Source organism: Alexandromys fortis, unplaced genomic scaffold (assembly GCF_014885135.2).
Source record: "Alexandromys fortis isolate MF-2015 unplaced genomic scaffold, M_Fortis_MF-2015_v1.1 scaffold_59, whole genome shotgun sequence".
NCBI lineage: Eukaryota > Metazoa > Chordata > Mammalia > Rodentia > Cricetidae > Alexandromys > Alexandromys fortis.
In genome coordinates, this window is record NW_026067943.1 from 8,984,644 (window position 1) to 9,003,541 (window position 18,898).

Sequence of the window (18,898 nt, forward strand, 5' to 3'; positions counted from 1 at the left end):
TTGGCCAACCAGTGTTATAATTAATATAGTTTCTTTGTGATTATTTGGTCTGGGTGGCTTGGAAACCAATGAGCAGTCTCTGTTTGCATGCCATATTGAGACTCACAAGACACTGGGCTTCATGCACTGAGCAACTACCAGGTTCTCTACCTTCCAAGTTTTAAACAACTTCTATTACTGTTTTCATGTAAGCTGACTTTATAAATCACATACATGTGCACACACCACACACACACATGGTCTCATCCTATCCTACCCACTCTCTCCATCTAGAGAACCTTGACTAATACGATATTATTTCATGGATTTTTTTAAAGTTAAATATCAGATGCCACTCATCCTGACTTCCTTTCCTGTGACTGTGACAAAAGGAACTCATGAGGAATTGGGTTTATTTCACCTCGCTGTTCCAGGACAAGTGGTGGAGAAATCACGGTGCCAAGAGTCTGGAGCAGTCAGTTAGTCACATCTCACGTAAATCAGGGAACAGAGAGAAATGAAGGTCTGGCTCGTCTCCTCCATCTTCTGTAGCCCAGGATCTCAGCCCAGGGAATGGTGCCACCTGACCGCCACTCTTCTCATCCCACGGACCTCTTCAAGATAATTCCCCAGAAGCATGCCCAGAGACTGACCTGGGTAACACTGAACAAGTGTGCTCAGAAGTGTCTCTCTTGGGCAATTCCAGAGCCCGACAAGTTGACAATTTACACTAACCATTACACTGTTATAAAAACATCTGTCTGGGTCAGTCTGCCAATGAGCCTCAGGCCCAGTTTTAAAACTTCTGGAAGGTCCGCTGTACTCTCCTGCACTGGAAGGCTGAACTTATATTTGATAGGACTGATGATTCAAAATGGAGTTTAACCAAGAACGTCAATAAAAAGAAAATTTTAACTATAAAAATTATATTGTCATTTATTGCTTCGAGAGGCCACTTATGCTCCTATTTCTGCCAATTAGGCCAGAATTCATAAGTGTGGCTTTAGGGTTTCTTAATGCAAAGCAAATGGTTCTCAAGCTTTTAGTCTCAAGGCTTTATACTTTATAAATTATTAAGGATACTCTCAAAGAGGTTTCATTTATGAGAGTTATGTCATTGTTCTGTAATTAAAGCTGATAACTACAAAGAATTCATTCATTTATAATAAAAGTAGAATGGGTTAGTGAGTTGGCTCAGTGGAAAGAGTATTTTTCACACAACTTGAAGGACCTCAGTTCAGAACCCCAGAGCCCCTACGAAGTCAGATGTAGAAGCGCCTCTCTGCAATCCCAGCACTCTGATGGTGAGTTGGGAAGCAGAGGCAGAAAAATCCCTCGTGGTTTGTGGGCAAGCTAGGCTGAAGTATACAGTGGTGAACAAGGTAGGAGACAAGGATTGCCTCTGAGGTCGTCCTCTGATCTATACATGCAGGCCATGCACACACACACACACACACACAAGCACACATATACAACACACACATCATGCACATATACAGACAATATTATTTTAAAGAGTTCTTTTTAGTTTGTAGATATTTGTGTTTTGCCTTCATGTATTCATGTTCACTGCACACCCGGTGCTGGAGGCCAGAAATGAGCTTGAGATCCCATCCAATTGGAGATACAGACTGTTGTGAGCTTTCAAATGTGAATGCCTGGTATCAAATCCGGGTCCTCTGAAAAGCAAATGTGCTCTTAACTGTTAGGGCAGGCCCACGCCTTCATTTTTCTCTGTCTCCCAAGTACTTGTATTAAAAGGCATTGCTTTAAAGTAAAAAAATTAGGGTGCTAGTTCAGAGAGAGAGCCCATCTCAAAAGACAAGGTGGCAGACAATCAAGGAAGGTACCCAGTGTCAACTTTTGCCTTTTCGACACATTCGTATGTACCTGCACACACATATAAATACATGTGCATGACCACACGTACTCAGGTAAATGAAAAAGAGTAAGCAGGGAGAGGTTGCAGGATGGAGACAGGAGGATCAGGAATGCAGGATCACTTGACTATATAGTGAGTATTAGATTAGCATTGGCTACATAAGCCTGTCTCAGTGAAAACAACATAAAGCTATTAAATATAGATATGATTTATGAAAAATAATTATGTTCTCATAACGAAGTGCATAAAATAGTATACATTTTTAAAAATATCTTTCCTGTCTGGCTTAGTAGACAATGAGATTGTATTTGTTTCGACCTACCATTTGCTGCCATATATATCTCCTTTCACGTATATGAACAAGCCCTGGCCAGCCTCAGGGACATCTTTAATGCTGTTTCCAGGTAAGTATGGATATTCTTTGATGATTATCTTAGCTAGGGTTTCTATTGCTGTGAAGAGACACCATGGCCCAGACAACCCTTATAAAGGAAAACATTTATTGTGGTGGCTTGGTTACAGTGAAGAGCTTTAGTCCATTATCATCAGGGTAGGAAGTAGACAGAATGCAGACAGACGTGGTGCTGGAGCCTCAGAGTCCTTACTTACATTTTGATCAAAGACAACAGGAAGTGAACTGAGATACTGGGCAGTATCTTGAGCGTGTATGAGACCTCACAGCCTGCCTCCACAGTGACACACTTTCTCCAACAAAGCCACACCTACTCCTACAAAGTCACACCTTCTAATAGTGCCACTCCCTTTGAGGAGGGCATTTTCTTTTAAACCACCACAATGATATATCAAAAATTTGGAAATTGTCATTTCTTGAAGGCTATCTGGAATCCTATCCATCAACTTCATATTCTGTAACTCACTGATGTCTATTGGTCCACCTTGACCTTGAGTGGATCTCTTATCTACACATGATTTTGTGACACCATTTTATTATCTGAAAAACATTGAGTCACTGAACTGAGAGAGAAATATTTTTTAAATGTCGACAGTTTCCATTAGACAGTAATTTTTTTAAGTGCACTCATTAATATCACCACTGATCTCATCAGAAAAGATTTAAGTATTGAGACACTGTCAAGGACTTGGCCCATTTCTTAAAATTAATCTCAAGAGTTATCACTGGCAATAACAAATATCCCTGTTTTCTTGGAAGTGACAAGTAAATCTTAGTTTTGAAAAAGTCGGTCCAGAGCCAGGTAGGAGTTAGAGGCACGTGCTTTTAATCCCAGCACTCGGGAGGCAGAAGCAGGGAAGGTCTCTGAGTTTAAGGCCAGATTGGTCTACAGAGTGAGTTCCAGGACAGCCAGGGCTACTTGGAGAAACCCTATTTTAAAAAAATAAAATAGAATTTTTTTAAAAAAAGCAAAAGCCTGCCCAGTATCTATCTGAATAACCATAGTGTACCCATCTTTCTCTCATGCTAAATTAACGTAAAAATAAAAACATTGGGCTAGGTGGTGGCACACCCCAGTTAATCCTAGTACTGGAGACCCCAAGGCAGGAGTGGGGTAGGTTGAAGCCCTCCATGACTACATAGCTAGACTCTGCCTCAAGAAACCAGCCTCCCCGCCAAATCAACAAAAGCGAACCGTACAACCACAAATTCAGCCCAACTCAAGCACACAACATTTTTCCTAGAGGCAAATATGGCATGTGACGGCTGTTTTATCCACACTTTCTATTTTTTCCCCCTGCATTATTCTAAAAAGCATACCCAGGGATTGAATTTCAACCGAATTATTAGTTTTCTCAAGTGACACCTGGCTTCAGCTGCTTTTCGTTTTCCAGTGAACGCACAGCAGCAAAAATACACTGACTGGTGGTAGAATTTGGGACCTGCGTTAGGTCAATGTCGGTGCACACATCACACGCCTCAGCATTGCCGTGGACAATCTTAACATTGTAGGCCTCTGAGAGTCTCAAGAAATCCCTCAAGGATTTGGGGGCGCACCCTTTAAGAATCTCCAGAGTTGTTCTTTTTGGAGTTATTGTCTTTGATTGGGTTTTGTAGGGAAGAGTCAACGAAGAGCTAAGCCAAGGCGTGGGCCACAGCCGAGAAGGAAATGTACGCTGCTCAAAGGCTCCCGTAGGAAGAAATAGAGGAAAAAACCGGCTTCAGAAAGCAGGCCTGGGCTTCTCGTTGCCAAGGCGACGATCCTCCGCGAGAGGGCCGGCCGTCGATTGGCGAAGCCTAGCTTGGGTCCCCAAGAGGCGGAAGGTCGCCCAGCTGCGGTCGCTCGCTCGGCGGTCGATTGAGGGGGCTTCGCGGAGGCCGGGCAAGAGGGCGGGTGGGAAGATGGCGGCCACTGCCGCCGGTGGGCTCCCTGGGAAGGGGCATGATATCAGCCTGGCGGCCCTGCAGCGCCACGACCCCTACATCAGTCGCATCGTGGATGTGGCCAGCCAGGTGGCTCTGTACACTTTCTTCCATCGGGCCAACAAGTGGGTGCGTGCGGACGCGGCGGACATGCGGACGGCGGGGCGGGGACGGGGCGGGGGATGCTGGGCTCGGATGGGCGGGAGGAGGGCCCCCCATCCTGGAGGAGGGCGGTCCGGGAGACCCACCCTCAGGTAGGGGGAGATGGATCCCGGAGGTGTGGCTGGCGCCGCAGCGAGCCCGACTCGGGCCTCGAGGCCGGAAGACAGAAGCGCTCTGGCAGCGGAGGGCTGAGCGGAGCCCCAAGCCTCGCCGATGGGGAGACGCCAGGGTCAGAAATGTAGGGCGGCAGACACCCACCTAAAGAGCCAGAGGCTTTGGGGAATAAAGAGGAAATGGGACGCTCCAGACTTTGATGTAGGAGTCCATGGTTGGGAGCCTAACCGTTTCGGTGCATTTCCCAAGACCGAACCCCATCCTACAGCAACCGAATGAAGTTTAGTTTCCTTCACAACTAGAGTGGAATTGGAACAGGAGACAAATTAGTTCTGGCCTAGGTATTATTGAGTCATATAGTTTATAAGCCATACCTTTGAATATAAAGGTGTCATTTCCCCCTCTCGCGTGACTTTAGTACCAAATATTATTCACCTTTCTATAACCATCGGTTTTCACACAGTTCAGTGGGGTATGAAGAACAGCTTGCAAGGATTTCAAATGATTTTTTTTTGCTTTGTTCACCAAGCAAATCTATACAAGGAAAACTTTGGTTATTGAGCAAAGTCAGCATTGGGTAGGCTGTAATAGCAACTACCCGAAAACCATGAACACAAAAAGAGAATGAATGCGTCCATGGAGATGGAGCTTGGTTCGTCCCCGGCACTCCTGAAAAAAAGGTCAGGAAGGATCAGGATAGTTGCAGAGAATTTGTGTCTTTTCTCCTAGTAGCCAAATCCGAAGGGGAAATGTGCAGAGTTGTAATGTTCAGGGTTCCGAATATTCCTGGCTCGATTCACTGAGGCTGTTTTTCATGGTCACCAGAGGAAATTACCACTTGGGTCTTTATGTAATGAAACGTGTATTTATGTGAAGATCCCTTACTTCCCTCTAGAGCAGTGGTTCTGAACTTTCCCAGTGCTGAGCCCCTTAGTACAGTTCCCCATGTTGTGGTGACCCCCAACCATAACATTATTGTTGCTGCTGTTTTGTAACTGTAATGTTGGTACGGTTATATTTTTGGAAATAGATGTTTGTTTGGGGTCGCCATCCCCTGGTTGAGAACCACTGCACCAGGGCCACATAATGTGGTTATTTGGAAGTAATTCTTGTAGTAGTGTAGGACCCAATAAAAGTTCACGGTGTAGCCGGGAGGTGGTGGCGCACGCCTTTAATCCCAGCACTCGGGAGGCAGAGGCAGGCGGATCTCCGTGAGTTCGAGACCAGCCTGGTCTACAAGAGCTAGTTCCAGGACAGGCTCCAAAACCACAGAGAAACCCTGTCTCGAAAAACCAAAAAAAAAAAAAAAAAAAAAAAAGAAAAAAAAGTTCACGGTGTAAGTTGACTCATTACGGGGCTCAGTCCAGAAGACTAGAAGCTATTGAAAGGCACAGTGGAGCAGCCTCCCTTGGGGAGCAGGCTTCCTAAAGCCTCTTCCCAGTCCTGTGTGACAGAGACCTTTTCAAAGCTTTAGAGAGGCTTACCAGATCCCCAGTGACACCCAGCAACAAATGCTGCATCGAAGGTGTCACGATGCATTATTTACAGGAGTTTTGTTTTCCTGTTTCCTGGACTTGTTTTCTCTAGACAGGGCATAATTCATTCAGTAAAAGGTCATTCTTTCAAAGTACTAATCTTCTAGGCTGTGGTTGCCTGGCAAAGGAGAGAGACTTAGTTCAACAGCAGAGCGGTGTGTGTGTGGGGGGGGGGTGTCTGTCAATCACATTGTCACTGCTGTCCCCCTGTGCTGTCACTCAGGTCTCCTGACAGGAGCCTTTCGAATGTAAACTTAATCAGAAGTATAAGAATATTCTTCAGAATGGAAGAGAATATATTGCAAGAAGGCAGAGTGGGCATGAGCAGAGGTGCCCTTATTACACTGGAAATCAGCATCGGGTGTTGGAATGAGGCCTCAAGGGTGCAGAGGATGAGTTCCTGTTAGGAAGGGACTGCAGATAGAGCGATAGCGCATGTGCCTAGCGAGCATAGCACCTGCACAGGTCTGCTTTAATCCCCAGGGCACACACATAGGTGCACAAAGGATTAAGAAGAGATTTCCCATGACAAGAATAGGAATTTTAGAACTAAATTTACTCCTTTTTGCTAGGAAAGACTCTCCCCGAAATACCCTATGTGTCTTTCTTTCTTTGCAGTCAGTCCTCAGCTGGATTTGATCCCCACCCCCCGACCCGCTCCCTCCTTCCCTATACACACACCAGTGACATTTGACAATATCAGGAAACTTTGTTGGTGACTTCTGCAGAGTAGAAGCAGAGGTGTTGCCAGATGTCCTGCAGTGAGCAGGCATTGGTGTGGCTAAGTCCACACCACGAACCATGCGAAGCTGGAGGCGTGTTTTAGAATCGCAATGCCCCTTATTTCTGGCTAACAACCCTGAGTTCCCCGTGCATCACAGTGGCTGAGCTGAGAGGGGCAGCGCATCAGATCAGAACCCTGGACAAGACCTAGACAGCTGTGAAAGAGACGAAGCTGCAGAAGTGGCTTTGCTGCCACATGTGCAGTGACGAGAGACAGCTTCAGGAAGATAAAGTGGGCCCACCTTTTCTTATCTTAGAATATTCAGTAAAATTGAAATTGCTTTCAATTGTTCCAGATATGTCAATGTCTTTACTAATAATTTATGAAACAACATTATTTATACTCTTCATTATTTTGAACACTGAGCTTCGTGTGTGTGTTGTGTGTGTGTGGTACCATTATTTTCTGAGTCTAGGCTATAATACTCCAGAATTATGAACTTACAACTTTTAAGTCTGCCTTACTGGGAGGATTTGAGGAAAGCTAGTAAAATCCTATTCTACTTATTCCCACACCCTAAATTCATTGCTTTCTACAGAAAGGACAAAAAAAAAAAACCTGCCCTTCAAAATCAGCAAAATACATTCCAAAGCTCCAAGTAAGAGCTTTTGCATTTTTTTTTCCTTGAAAGGTTTGAGTTGCGTGAGTCAGTTACCTTTTCAGTGGGGAAGATAAGACAGAAAAGTAGATGAATTGTCCCGGTGTGATCTGGTAGAAACCTCACCCAGCTCAAGTTGTAATTACTGAGCTATATAATTCCTTCCCATGAGCCATTCCAAACGAGACTCAAGTTTGAGGATTGTTTTTGTGAGTTATAGTTACAATCCTGATTTGGGATTATTCTAAACTAAAATAAGGCATTAAAAAGTTTTGTTTTTGAAGTAAAGAGAATTTTTGTTGCAAGCAAAAAAGAAATCAGTCGGAAGCAATTAGCTTATGTGTGCTGACTGTGTGAGAGAGCTGATCTGCATTCCAAAGCTGGCCCAAGTCACAGGCTGCAGAGTAAAGAGCCCCACAGCGTGTGCACAGGCGTCCTTACACCTGCCGCTGCTTCAGTTCCTGTGAGGGTTGCTCATAGGACCATTCACTGGTACGGTTTCCTTTTAAGGGTGTTGTATATTGCCTAAACACTTGCCGCCTCTGTCAGTTCAGCTCTGAATGGGTTTGCTCAGGGGCTAAGAATGTGCTTTTCTATCAGACTCCCAAGTGACCGTGGTGCTTCTCACCTGGAGACCACCCTTCAAAACCCCTGCCCTAAGTCCCTGAGGAAACAGCTGTAATCAAGTAGATTACTTGAAAAGATCATGCTTTCAATTCTGTGCCTTTAAAAAAGGAACTATTTTAATGTTACATCTTTTTCTTAAAGTATATATCTTGCATCTGAATTGTAGAGTACTTAGTTTTAAATTTGGATAATGAGTATTGTAAAATACTGGGGCCTTAAATAGGATAATAGGATGCTGAAATTAAATGATATAAACACCAAAAGCATATGTTAAATTCTGAGTTACAATAATCTGATTAGTAGTTAAGCAGAAGAACTGCGTGTGTGCTGTGGTGAAGAACTGGATCCCTCCTGGCTTGGAGAAGTGGAAGGGACGCCAAAGAACTCAGACTCTCCCTATAGCTTGACCACCTCCCCAGATTTCCTCCGGCAGTTCTTGAGTCCTAACTTGGTAATATTTCTGGGTAATGTTATTTCAAGCCTTTGGCCAAAGTAACTCTGCAGTATTTCATGCCAAGAAGGTGTTTGTTTAGCTGAAGACTGGAGCACACGCCTTGTCTGTCTAGCAGTCAGAGCAGTTATTGACAGATCATCTGTTCTCCTAGTGACAGGGTATGGCGGTGAACACAAGATAAGGTGGAGGGTAATGAGGTGCAGATAACAGTTAATTTGACAGCTTGCGCGCATGCAGTTAGGTGGATGGCGGAGAAGGCTGCGCCCTTACCATCTCCTCTTTCTGATGATGTCTGGAGCACACGTTCTCAGCTCCAGCCAGGTGGGCCACTCATAGTGTGTTTGGGAAAGAGAATAGTGACCAAGTACTGCTCATTCAGCACCCTCTGGTAACATCAAAGTCTATGTCTTCCCCCTCCTGGTAGCCCCTCTGTTCCATACTGCCACTTCGCCTACTTGAAATTGTATGCCGTCCCCTAGTATTCTGTAAGAAGTTTGTGTTTTCTGCCATAGAATGAAGAGAACATACATATGGTATGTGTTTGCTTTATTTTTAGGAGAAGACTGATGTGGAAGGAACCTTATTTGTTTATACAAGGTAAGAGTGATTTTAGAAAAACAATTTTGAAATAATGTTTTAGCTTAGTTTTGTCACGTCTTGAAGGGCAGTTTTATTTCAAAGAAGTACCACAACCAAATCCATGCAGAATTACTAGTTGGCAAGAAGACTAAATAACACAGAATGTGACCTGGGACATTCTGATGGTGCTGGTTTCAGGATAGAATTCCAACTTAAATCTTAATATCTGTTCTAGCAGTACATATTCATCATCTGATTGCAATGAATTGCACACAGCTTGCGAACACTGTGCACTGCCAAGAGATTAGAGGTACGCTGTTAGCTAAATTAGGCAGTGGTTGGGAAGGACTTGTGGCTCACCTTCTCTCACCCTTTACTGCTTAAAAAAGCATGCCCCGGGGTTGAATCTGTTCCTCAGTCTTCCATTGTCTAGTTAATAATGTGTCCGGATTAATTTAATAAGTTGATGCTTTTAGTAATTTCTTTTTTATCACATATTATTAATATCACACATGCACACAGACACACGGTATATATATTGTCTTATGACTACATGCAGATTTATTGTTAATGCGAATGTCCACATAAGTATCTTGGATTCTGTCACCTAGGGGAGTTCAGAGATGAAATATAAAACTGGTAGTCTAAGCCCCGATTGAAGGAACAGTTTTCCTGGAGAAATAAGAGGATAAGTACATACACCCATGTTCAAGTTTAAGATGACCACAATACAGGATATACCGTCCCTAGTACTGGTTGCTGTAAAAGCTGCCCAGAACTCCTGCGGTTGTGGGAGACATTGTAGAATGACAGAGCTTGGGTTGGACTTCAGGACAGGAAGTCCCAACAGAAAGAAAGGCAAAAGTAGGGATACAGACTCCTGTTTAAAGGAACAGTAGGCCCAAAAAGCAATCAGGGCTCTCTGCCCTGTGGGAAGTCCAAGGACCACCCACCTCCATCCAGGTCTAGTAAGGTGAGCATCCACGAAACTGCCTAGGCTCCCACGAAACCAATAGGTCCAGTAGGATCAAAAACCCGTTGCCATTGTTCTTGAGGTCTCAGTAGTCCTCCTTGTCCGCTATGTTCAGCGAGACCGGTTTTGACCCAGGCTTTTTCAGACCCAGGCCTTGATTGGGGGAGGGGGAGGGAAAGGGGAGGCGGCGGTGGGGAAGAGACAGAAATCTTTAATAAATAAATTAAAAAAAAATAAAGGGACAGTAGGGATTGAATCTGGTGTAGATGGTTTATATTAGCATAAGTGATGCGATTGGATAGAATGGTAGCCTAAGGATTCTGAAGTTTATTTCTCTAGCAGTAGGGAGTAACTGAAGGCTTATGAACATGAGGATGCTTAATAAGCTGTGAGAAAACGCATGGAGAGTCAGTGTGTTAGATCATAAGGAGGCACTTGCTGTGAAAGAAACTGGAGTTGGGCAGGATATTAGAGGGTGACTGCCGTGAAGTAGATAGGAGAAAAAGCTGGGACCAGAATAACAGAAGTCCAAGTGAAAGTTCATGGATGGAGAACACAGTGACACCGAGACACAGAGCCTCTAGGCAAATGGCGGTGCTTGAACGGAATGACAAACCTTTGGTAGAACTCAAGTGGTGGGGGGCATGGGGCTGGTCAAGGATCTGGGCCTCATCTGGTCTCTGTGAAGTTCACCCCCCACCTGGGCCTTTGGTCTTTAGCGTTTTGAAGTAATACTTTTGCGATGGTCTCAGTGAATTCAGATTAAGGAATCCAGGCACTTGGTCATCTTTGGAGAGTTTTGTATTGTCTAAGAGGAGTACCAACAGGAAATAGGAATGAGTTGATGGGTGAATTCTGGGGCCAACAGGGACATAGAAAGCAGAACTAGAATAGCCTTAAGAGGCCAGCTGGGGGCACAATACAGAACCAGTGAAGGGAGGGTGTCAGCTGCCCTGTCATCCGGGGAGAGGGAGTGGAAGGAAGGAATGACTGACCAGGCTACAGGCTGGACCACAAGTAAGACAAATGTTTAGGGTTGTGAATCTAAGAATTACTAGCCTATTAGTCCATGTTTTATGCCAGAACATTCCAGAAGCACCAAGTGGATTTGCTCAGCGTGAGTAATTGAGAAGGTAAAGAGAAACTGAAGCACGGTGTGTATTCTCTCTCGTTTCTAAGAAGGATTATTTTGAGGAGAGAGATGCAGTAGTATGTATTAATGATGGTTTTAAGGACTTTTCTGCTGAATTATACAGTTATTTTCTCTTTTGTATTCAAACCAAGTATAGCTTTGTATTTTGTCTTGTTTTTGAGGTAGTGTCTCATGTAAACCTGGTTGGCCTCAAACTTACCATATAGCAGTGGATAGCTTTGAACTTCTGTTCCTCACAAGTGCTGGAATTACAGCCTTGTGCCAGTTTTATGTAATACTGGAGATGGAGCTCAGGGCTTTGTGCGTGCTAGGCAGCTACTCTCCCAACTGAACTACGGCCTAGCACTTAAGTCCTTCTTGATATATGCTCCACGTGGCTAACGAAATAAGTCATACCATTACACTGAGAAAAATAATCCTTCCCTGTCTCTTAATCCTGTTCCCCAAACTATCTCGTTGGGATGACATCTCTGCTTCCTCCCCTTCCTGCATGTACACCCCCCCCTTCCCGCGTGTACACCCGCCCTTCCCGTGTGTACACCTCCCCTTCCCACATAGACCCATGTGCCTGGTCTGGTGAGGTCTTCTCCTCAGTGTGGAGGCAGCAGTTTAGCTAAGGTAATAAAGCTGTGTGTGGTACACCTTTACTTCTCCTTCAGAAGTGTCTCAGTGCACCTGGCATCTTTGTTTCTGGGCCTGTAGTGTAAACTGTGGTATAGTTCCTTCCATTTATGACGTAAAATGTTATGCTACTGAAATACATGTCAAGAAATATTTCTTTGAGTTCCCATGTCTTCCTATTTGTGATGGAGTTCATGGAGACACAGTCACCGGAATGTCTAAATTTATTATTCAGGACCCTCTGTCAGTCTTAGGAGTGCATTTTCATCTTCTCTTAAGTTTAAATAGAAATGGCCGTTTGGGAAATTGAGGCTATGCCTGTCAGTGCTTTACCTCCTTGTAGGATAAGCACATCAAAGATTGCCTTCCATCAGTTAAAAGGTTGGCACTTTAGAAATAAAATCCTGTAAGTGGCAATGTTGTACTTTATCAGTATAAAGTAGTTAAAAGCAAAATAAAACTAATTTTCTTCCTGTTTGTACTGGTAGCCCAGGAATCTCCTTTAACTTGAACACATGAATGCTACTCTCTTCTGTTAAATGCGGATGTTGCCCTTCTGTGTCACTGCGAGAGTCTTGGCTGACTTATGATGTGGCTGTCACTCAGCACAGACAAATGTGCACATGATTGTTAGTTTACACTGTGTACACTGTGGGTCTCCGGCCTGACAGATGGGCAGTCGAGGTTTATTGAATGGAATGAAAAATGAAACTCTCTAAAGGTCACTTTTTACCAGGTAAAGTTTTATAGTGGCTTGTCCAGAAAAACGGTTTGCTTTGTAGTGAAGAGAACAGAACGCGCGTGCGCACGTGCACACACACACACCGCCACTGTTACATGACCCTGCTTTGTACCTCCTCTCACACGTTCGCTCACTGACAGAGCTGCCTCATTTTCCTGAAGTTCTCAGTTTCAAGCTAATATTTACACTTTTAGTAAAAATTATCTTTTTGTAAGAAATATATGCTTTTAACTCTGAAACCCTTTTGAAAGTATCTTCCAGTAAGACTTTCTTAAGATTTATTTTTTTCCTGTATTTTATGTACATAAGCACTCTGTCTTCCGTGCACATCAGAAGAGGGAATAGATCCCATTACAGACAGTTGTGAGCCACCATGTGGTTGCTGGAATTGAACTCAGGACCTCTGGAAGAGCAGTCAAGTGCTCTTGACCACTGTGCCATCTCTCCAGCCCCTAGCAGTAAGATTTTTAAAGGCAGTTATGTCTCTATCTTAAAGGAGTGTGCAGCATAGGCAGAGAGACAAGATGAACATAAGATCTGCACAGCCTCCGGCACAGTTAAAAACAATGACCTTAAGGACATAGATGCCCAGTGTAAAGAAATGTTGCTTCCTAGGTGTACAGACTGCTTGTGAGAAACTGGGTATACACAGCAAAGTTAATAGACACGTCAGAAGGTAGCTACACTGCAGGTGCGCTCTGCTTAGCAATGTCTCTCCCCTGCTCCATGATTTCCAGGTCTGCCTCTCCAAAGCACGGATTCACCATTATGAATAGGCTCAGCATGGAGAACAGGACAGAACCCATTACTAAAGACCTGGACCTCCAGCTCCAGGACCCTTTCCTTCTCTACAGAAATGCCACATGTGAGTCTCTTTACATATGTTTATACATATGTAAACATACAGCGGTGGTCATGTGCCACATGTGAGTCTCTTAATGCAGCGGTAGTCTGTTCTGAAGTCAAGTGTCCCAAGCTGCAGTGTCCTCCCGTGCTCTGCATTTAGTATCAACAGCTTGGGTTTTAACATTTATTAGCTTGGAAGTGTTCAAGCGAGAGTTTCCTTAAGCCCTGTCTTGAGCAGTTCTTCTGCCTATAGAATGAACCAGTCATTGACTTTAATCCTGAGCAGAAATGGGGAAGGTGAGTACTTGGTAAGGAGACAAGAGAGGGACGGGTGGTGTCACTGAACACAGAGTCGATGATTTGATTAGTGGGAGTTTTTCCTTGTGTATCACCTCTGACCAAGCACTGCGAGGAGTGATTGAGGAGAGGGTCTATACTTTTGAGTATGTAATTACTGAAAAGTCAGAGTCCAAAGAATTTGGCCCTTTAGAGTCTCTTAAGCATTTGTAATGGTGACATTGCGGTAGGTAACTGAGTGGTTCTTGATGGACTCGAGAAGAAGTAGCAGTTGCTGGTGGTATTCTGTCCTCATTTCACTGTCTTATCTGAGAAAGACTAACGAAGCCGTCAGCTTCAGGGCCGTCTTCACCATAGGACCTTACTCCTGGGAAGGTAAGTATGGGCCAGCTCTTTGGCCTTGTGGGGAACTTTCAAAGAGACTTTGCAATCCAGTTGTGGTTTGAGCTTAAGATCTAAGAGGTCGGTACTAGGGAGGGAGATGGCTCAACTGGTAAAGAGCTTGCAACATGAGGACCTGAGTTCCACGCTGCAGCAGTCTCTCTCTCTCTCTCTCTCTCTCTCTCTCTCTCTCTCTCTCTCTCTCTCTCACACACACACACACACACACACACACACAAAGCCAGCAGTAGCTGTGTACATTTGTATTTCCAGTGCTGGGAGACAAAGTCAGGTGGGTGCCCAGAGCTTGCTGGCCTTCCAGGCTAGCTGGAACTGGGAATTCCAGGTTCAGTGAGAGACCCCATCTCAAAAACCAAGGCAGCCGACAAAATGATTCGGCAGGTAAAGATCTTTGCTGCCAAGCCTGATAGCATAAGTTTGATCCCTGAAATCTACATAAAGGTGGAAAGAGAGCACCAGCTCCCACAAGTTGTCCTCTGACCTACACACACACACACACACACACACACCCCACAATGTCACATGCTCCCTCCTCTCCAGCAAATAAATGTGGGGAAAAATGGAGAGTGACAGAGAAATACATCTGTTGTCAACTTCTGGCCCTGACACAAATGTGCGTGTGCAGACACACACACACACACTTGCATACAGCACACAAACACAAAAGAGGCTGGGGAGATGTCTTGGTGTTTAAAGTATTTACTCTGCATGTGTGGGACCTGAGTCCTGATCCCTAGCACCCAAATAATTGTCCAGTAGCCCCAATGCTGGGGGCAGAGACGGGCAAGCCCTGGGTCTTGTGCCCATTCATTCTAGCCTAAATGGTTAGCTACAGGGTCAGTGAGAGACCCTGTCTTTAATAAAAGAAGATGGAAACATAGAGGAAGGCATCCTGACATCAGCCTCTAGCCTCTGTACACTCCTGCATTGTTAAGCACACTTGCACATGTGTGCACACATAAATATAGCACACATCTCCTGACACAGAACTTGTCTACTGTATACTACTCAGAATTTTAATAATGTAATTTAAGTAATACTTGATGATAATCCCAGTGAATAGTTTAAGACTAAATGTAGCAATACATTAAATATGATGCTATAGTTAATTGTACATAAATAGGTTGTTGTGATAAATGTCTAGTCCTTAATGAGAAAAAATAGAGCTATTAGAGCAGTAATGTGACTTACCAATAGTAGGCCCTATGAAAAGAAAGGTTTTGCAGTATTTTATTTAAAAATATGGTTTGTTGCTGTTTTTTTGCAGTATGGTTATAGTTATGTCAGAATTTATATTCTTGTTTTAAAAGGATATTTGGGCAAAGGAGCTGGCTTAGTTAATAAAGTGCGTACTGTACAAACATTATCACCTGAGTTCAATTCCCCAGATCCCATTGAAAAAGCTGGGTGGAGTGGTGTGTGTGTAATCCTAGGAAGCAGGGACAGGAGGCTCCCTGGGGCTCCCTGGCCAGCCAACCTAGCTTAGTGGGTGAACCCCAAGCCAGTGAGAGACTGCTTTAAAAACCATGGTGGACAGCACCTTAGAAAGAATGACGCGAGTTCCAGGACAGCCAGGGGTACACAGAGAAACCTTGGTTTTGGTGGGAGAGAAGAAAGAACAACACCGATGTCTGGCTCATAGACACAAAAAATACTGTGTCCTGAATAGCATTAACATATTCAAATGCTAATAAAGAAGCCACAAAAATGGATGTAGATTAGATGGCTTAGCAATTAAGAGCATTAGCTGCTTTTCCAGAAGTCCCAGGTTCAATTCTCAGTACCCATGTGGCATCTCACAACTGGCTATAACTACAGTTTCAGGGACACAACACCCTCTTCTGGCCTCCATATGCACCAGACATGAAGTTGTGTGTATGTGCGTGCGTGCATGTGTTTGTGTGTGTGTGTGAAATAAACCTTTAAAAGTGAACATATAATGAATGAATACTAGTTATCTATCAGTCATTTCTGGTTGTTCTTATTTTGTACAAATAATTGATCTAGTCACTGTAGATATTCTGAAATTCTTATATATTGCCTTATGTAATATACAATGCTGAAAGATTAGAATTTCCTTAATGTATTAATTTAAAAAATACCTTTCCTATGTCTCCCAGGGCCTGTCTGACAGAAAATGCTGTGTGGAGTTAGTAAGCACACAGGAAGCCTCACTCACTGTCTCTAGGTATGTCCAGGATGGTGGTGAGCAGCCACCTGGGACTGTTGACCTTAAAGTATGGCTTGTCTGAAGGAACAGGACTGTGTGTTTAAAGCACACAGCATTTTTCAAAGTCCTAGCACAAGGAAGGAAGGAAGGAAGGAAGGAAGGAAGGAAGGAAGGAAGGAAGGAAGGAGAATCTTTAGAAATCTTATAATAATTTTATATTGGCCAACATTAAAATGACAATATTTGGATATAAGGCTAAATAAATAAAGTGTATTTTTAAATTTACTTTTACCTGCTTCTTTGTTATTTCTAATTTAAACTTTCAGGCGTGGTTCATCCCTGTGGGTCTTCTGTGGATGAGCCAGCGCTGCTTTCACTGGCCTTTTCCAGATGAGAAGTTGAGGCTTGGGGAGGAGCCAGCCCAGCCTGTGCTCCTACAGTGCTGGCCCTGGGTGCTAGTCCACACCCCCTGCACTGCCTCCCGCAGTTAAGCATGACTACAAATGGAAGTCAGTCTTTGGGATCGCATGCGCTTGGTATGGAAAAATGAAATCAGTTGAGCAGAGTGTGAAGGCAGTGTCTTCTCACTCTTCTGCGCTCATTTTGCTCCATTTTGTTCTCCTTAACGCCTGATGCTGATTGCCTTTGACGCCTGTTGTTTGGTCTTAGTTAACTTATCAGAGCTTTTCAGCCTCTGACATCTGAGGTCCACAGAGGGTTTATCACGCAGGCCTTCAGGTCTGGGTGCCTCTCAGTGTTTCCTGCAGCTCAGCTGGTTATGTAACAGTTGCATAGGCTTTTTTATAATACCTCTGATAATGCCCCTTTGGACAGGGAGCCTGGCTTCATGCAAGCTTGTTTTCATGGTTACTTCCCCTTGGGGTCCGTACAGACCTCCAGAGGCTCTGGGCCTTTCACTTGCCATAGGTTGTGAATCATGTCTGCCATTGCAGTACAGTAGGGCCACAAATGGTTCACAGCAAGTTTTCTCAGAGAATCAGTAAAGAAAAAAAAATATTTGATAAGTAATTTTGAATTTTAATCAAACACAAAATAGATTACTTTGTTGTAGAAAAGAATTTATAGTCTGAGCTTTATTGGAGTTTATTGAAATGATATTTGACCTAAGTGAGCTTTATTTATTTAGTGTGTGTGTGTATTAGGGTTTTTATTGCTGTGAGGAGACACCATGACCACAGCAACTCTTATAAAGGAAAACATTTCATTGAAGTGGCCGCTTACAGTTCAGAGGTTCAGTCCGTTCTCATGACAGGAAGCATGGCAGCACACAGGCAGACATGGTGCTGGAGAAGGAGCTGAGAGTCCTACATCAGCAAGTCTGCAACAGCAAGCCGACTGGGACACTGGGCAGTATCCTGATCATACAAAATCTCAGAGCCCACCCCCACAGTGACACACTTCCCCTAACAAGGCCACACCTACAAGTAAGCACACCAACAAAGCCACACCTCCTGCCATTTTCTTTCAAACCATGTGTGTGTGTGTGTGTGTGTGACATATAGATGTGCAAAGATGTGCACCTGTGCGTACATGCAGAGACCAGAAGAAGATGTCAGAAATCTTCCTCTATTATTTCCTGCGTCCTCCTTTGAGCCAGGTTCTCTTACTGTGCTGGAAGCCTGCTGTTTTCTGGAGGATGGCTGGCCCACCAGCCCCAGCAATGTTCCTGTATTTAATACTTTCCCTCCTCCATCCTTGCACAGCTTTTTAAAATAAGATGTAAAAATCAAAAAAGATGGTTATTAAATCTGGAGTGAAATTGCATGCCTTCATTCATTCAACAAACATTTACTGTCTGCCAGGAACTGTGTTGGATTTTATATGGGCTATCCTATTAAATTCTTGTAACTTTTTCTTGGAAATTCTGTTTTATCAATGAGGATAATGGGTCCGGAGAGATAGCTCAGCGGCTAAGCACTAGCTGCTCTTCTAAGGGACCTAGTTCAATTCCCAGTACCCACAAGTTGGCTCACAATAGTCTGTAACTTCAGTTCCAGGGACTTCAACTCCCTCTTCTGGCATATGTGGGCACCAGGCATGCAAGTGGTGCACAGATATACATGGAGGCAAAACATCTACACACATAACTTTGAAGAATAAAAAGTTCAAATATTTTGAGTGCTGAAATGGCAATCTAAAGGTTTAGATTTGAGATTTTCAATTCTTTTCTGCTGGTCTAAGATCAAGTGTAGATTTGGAGTTTTCAGGTTGGAGATGAGTAACAGGTAAAGACTGCAAATGTCCTTACATGAAAAAAAAAAAAACCTGAAATCTGAAACACTCTGGTCTCAAGTACTTCCCATAAGGAACATAGAGCCGCACTGCCAGTGTGAGTCCAGTGTTGATTAGGAAGCTTAAAGAAAGGATCTATGCTCTGAAAAGCCTCCCTACCCTTCTCTTCCCCTCTGATCCCATCTGCCTTCTCCCCTCTCTCTCCCCTTCCTTCCCTTCCTCTTCCCCTGTCCCGTGAACCCCAGGGCCTTGGGTATGATAGACAAGCACTACAACCCTTAGCCACACCCCAGACCCTTACTGAAAGTCTCTCGTGTTAACTGCCTGGTAGCGTGAGTCCTGCGCTAGGGTGAGGAAGCACAGGAGCCAGTGGGACCCACGGCTCCCCTTCA

At 44.1% G+C, this 18,898-nt stretch overlaps 2 protein-coding genes across 23 annotated transcripts in view; one reads left to right on the forward strand and one right to left on the reverse strand.

Annotated features, from left to right (window-relative positions):
* Positions 1–18,898, reverse strand: part of Cacna1c (calcium voltage-gated channel subunit alpha1 C) — a 662,482-nt gene that overhangs the window by 635,245 nt on the left and 8,339 nt on the right. The window lies entirely within an intron of this gene.
* The window catches only part of Dcp1b (decapping mRNA 1B), a 41,669-nt gene continuing 26,913 nt past the window's right edge, over positions 4,143–18,898 (forward strand). Inside the window, exons 1-3 of one of the 4 annotated variants that reach the window (XM_050148357.1) lie at positions 4,143–4,325; positions 9,027–9,067; positions 13,276–13,403. In XM_050148357.1, the coding sequence (XP_050004314.1) occupies positions 4,176–4,325; positions 9,027–9,067; positions 13,276–13,403 (319 nt within the window). In that variant the 5' untranslated portion in view covers positions 4,143–4,175. The remainder of the gene's footprint in view (positions 4,326–9,026; positions 9,068–13,275; positions 13,404–18,898) is intronic. The other 3 variants (XM_050148359.1, XM_050148360.1, XM_050148361.1) reach the window with 3 other exon arrangements.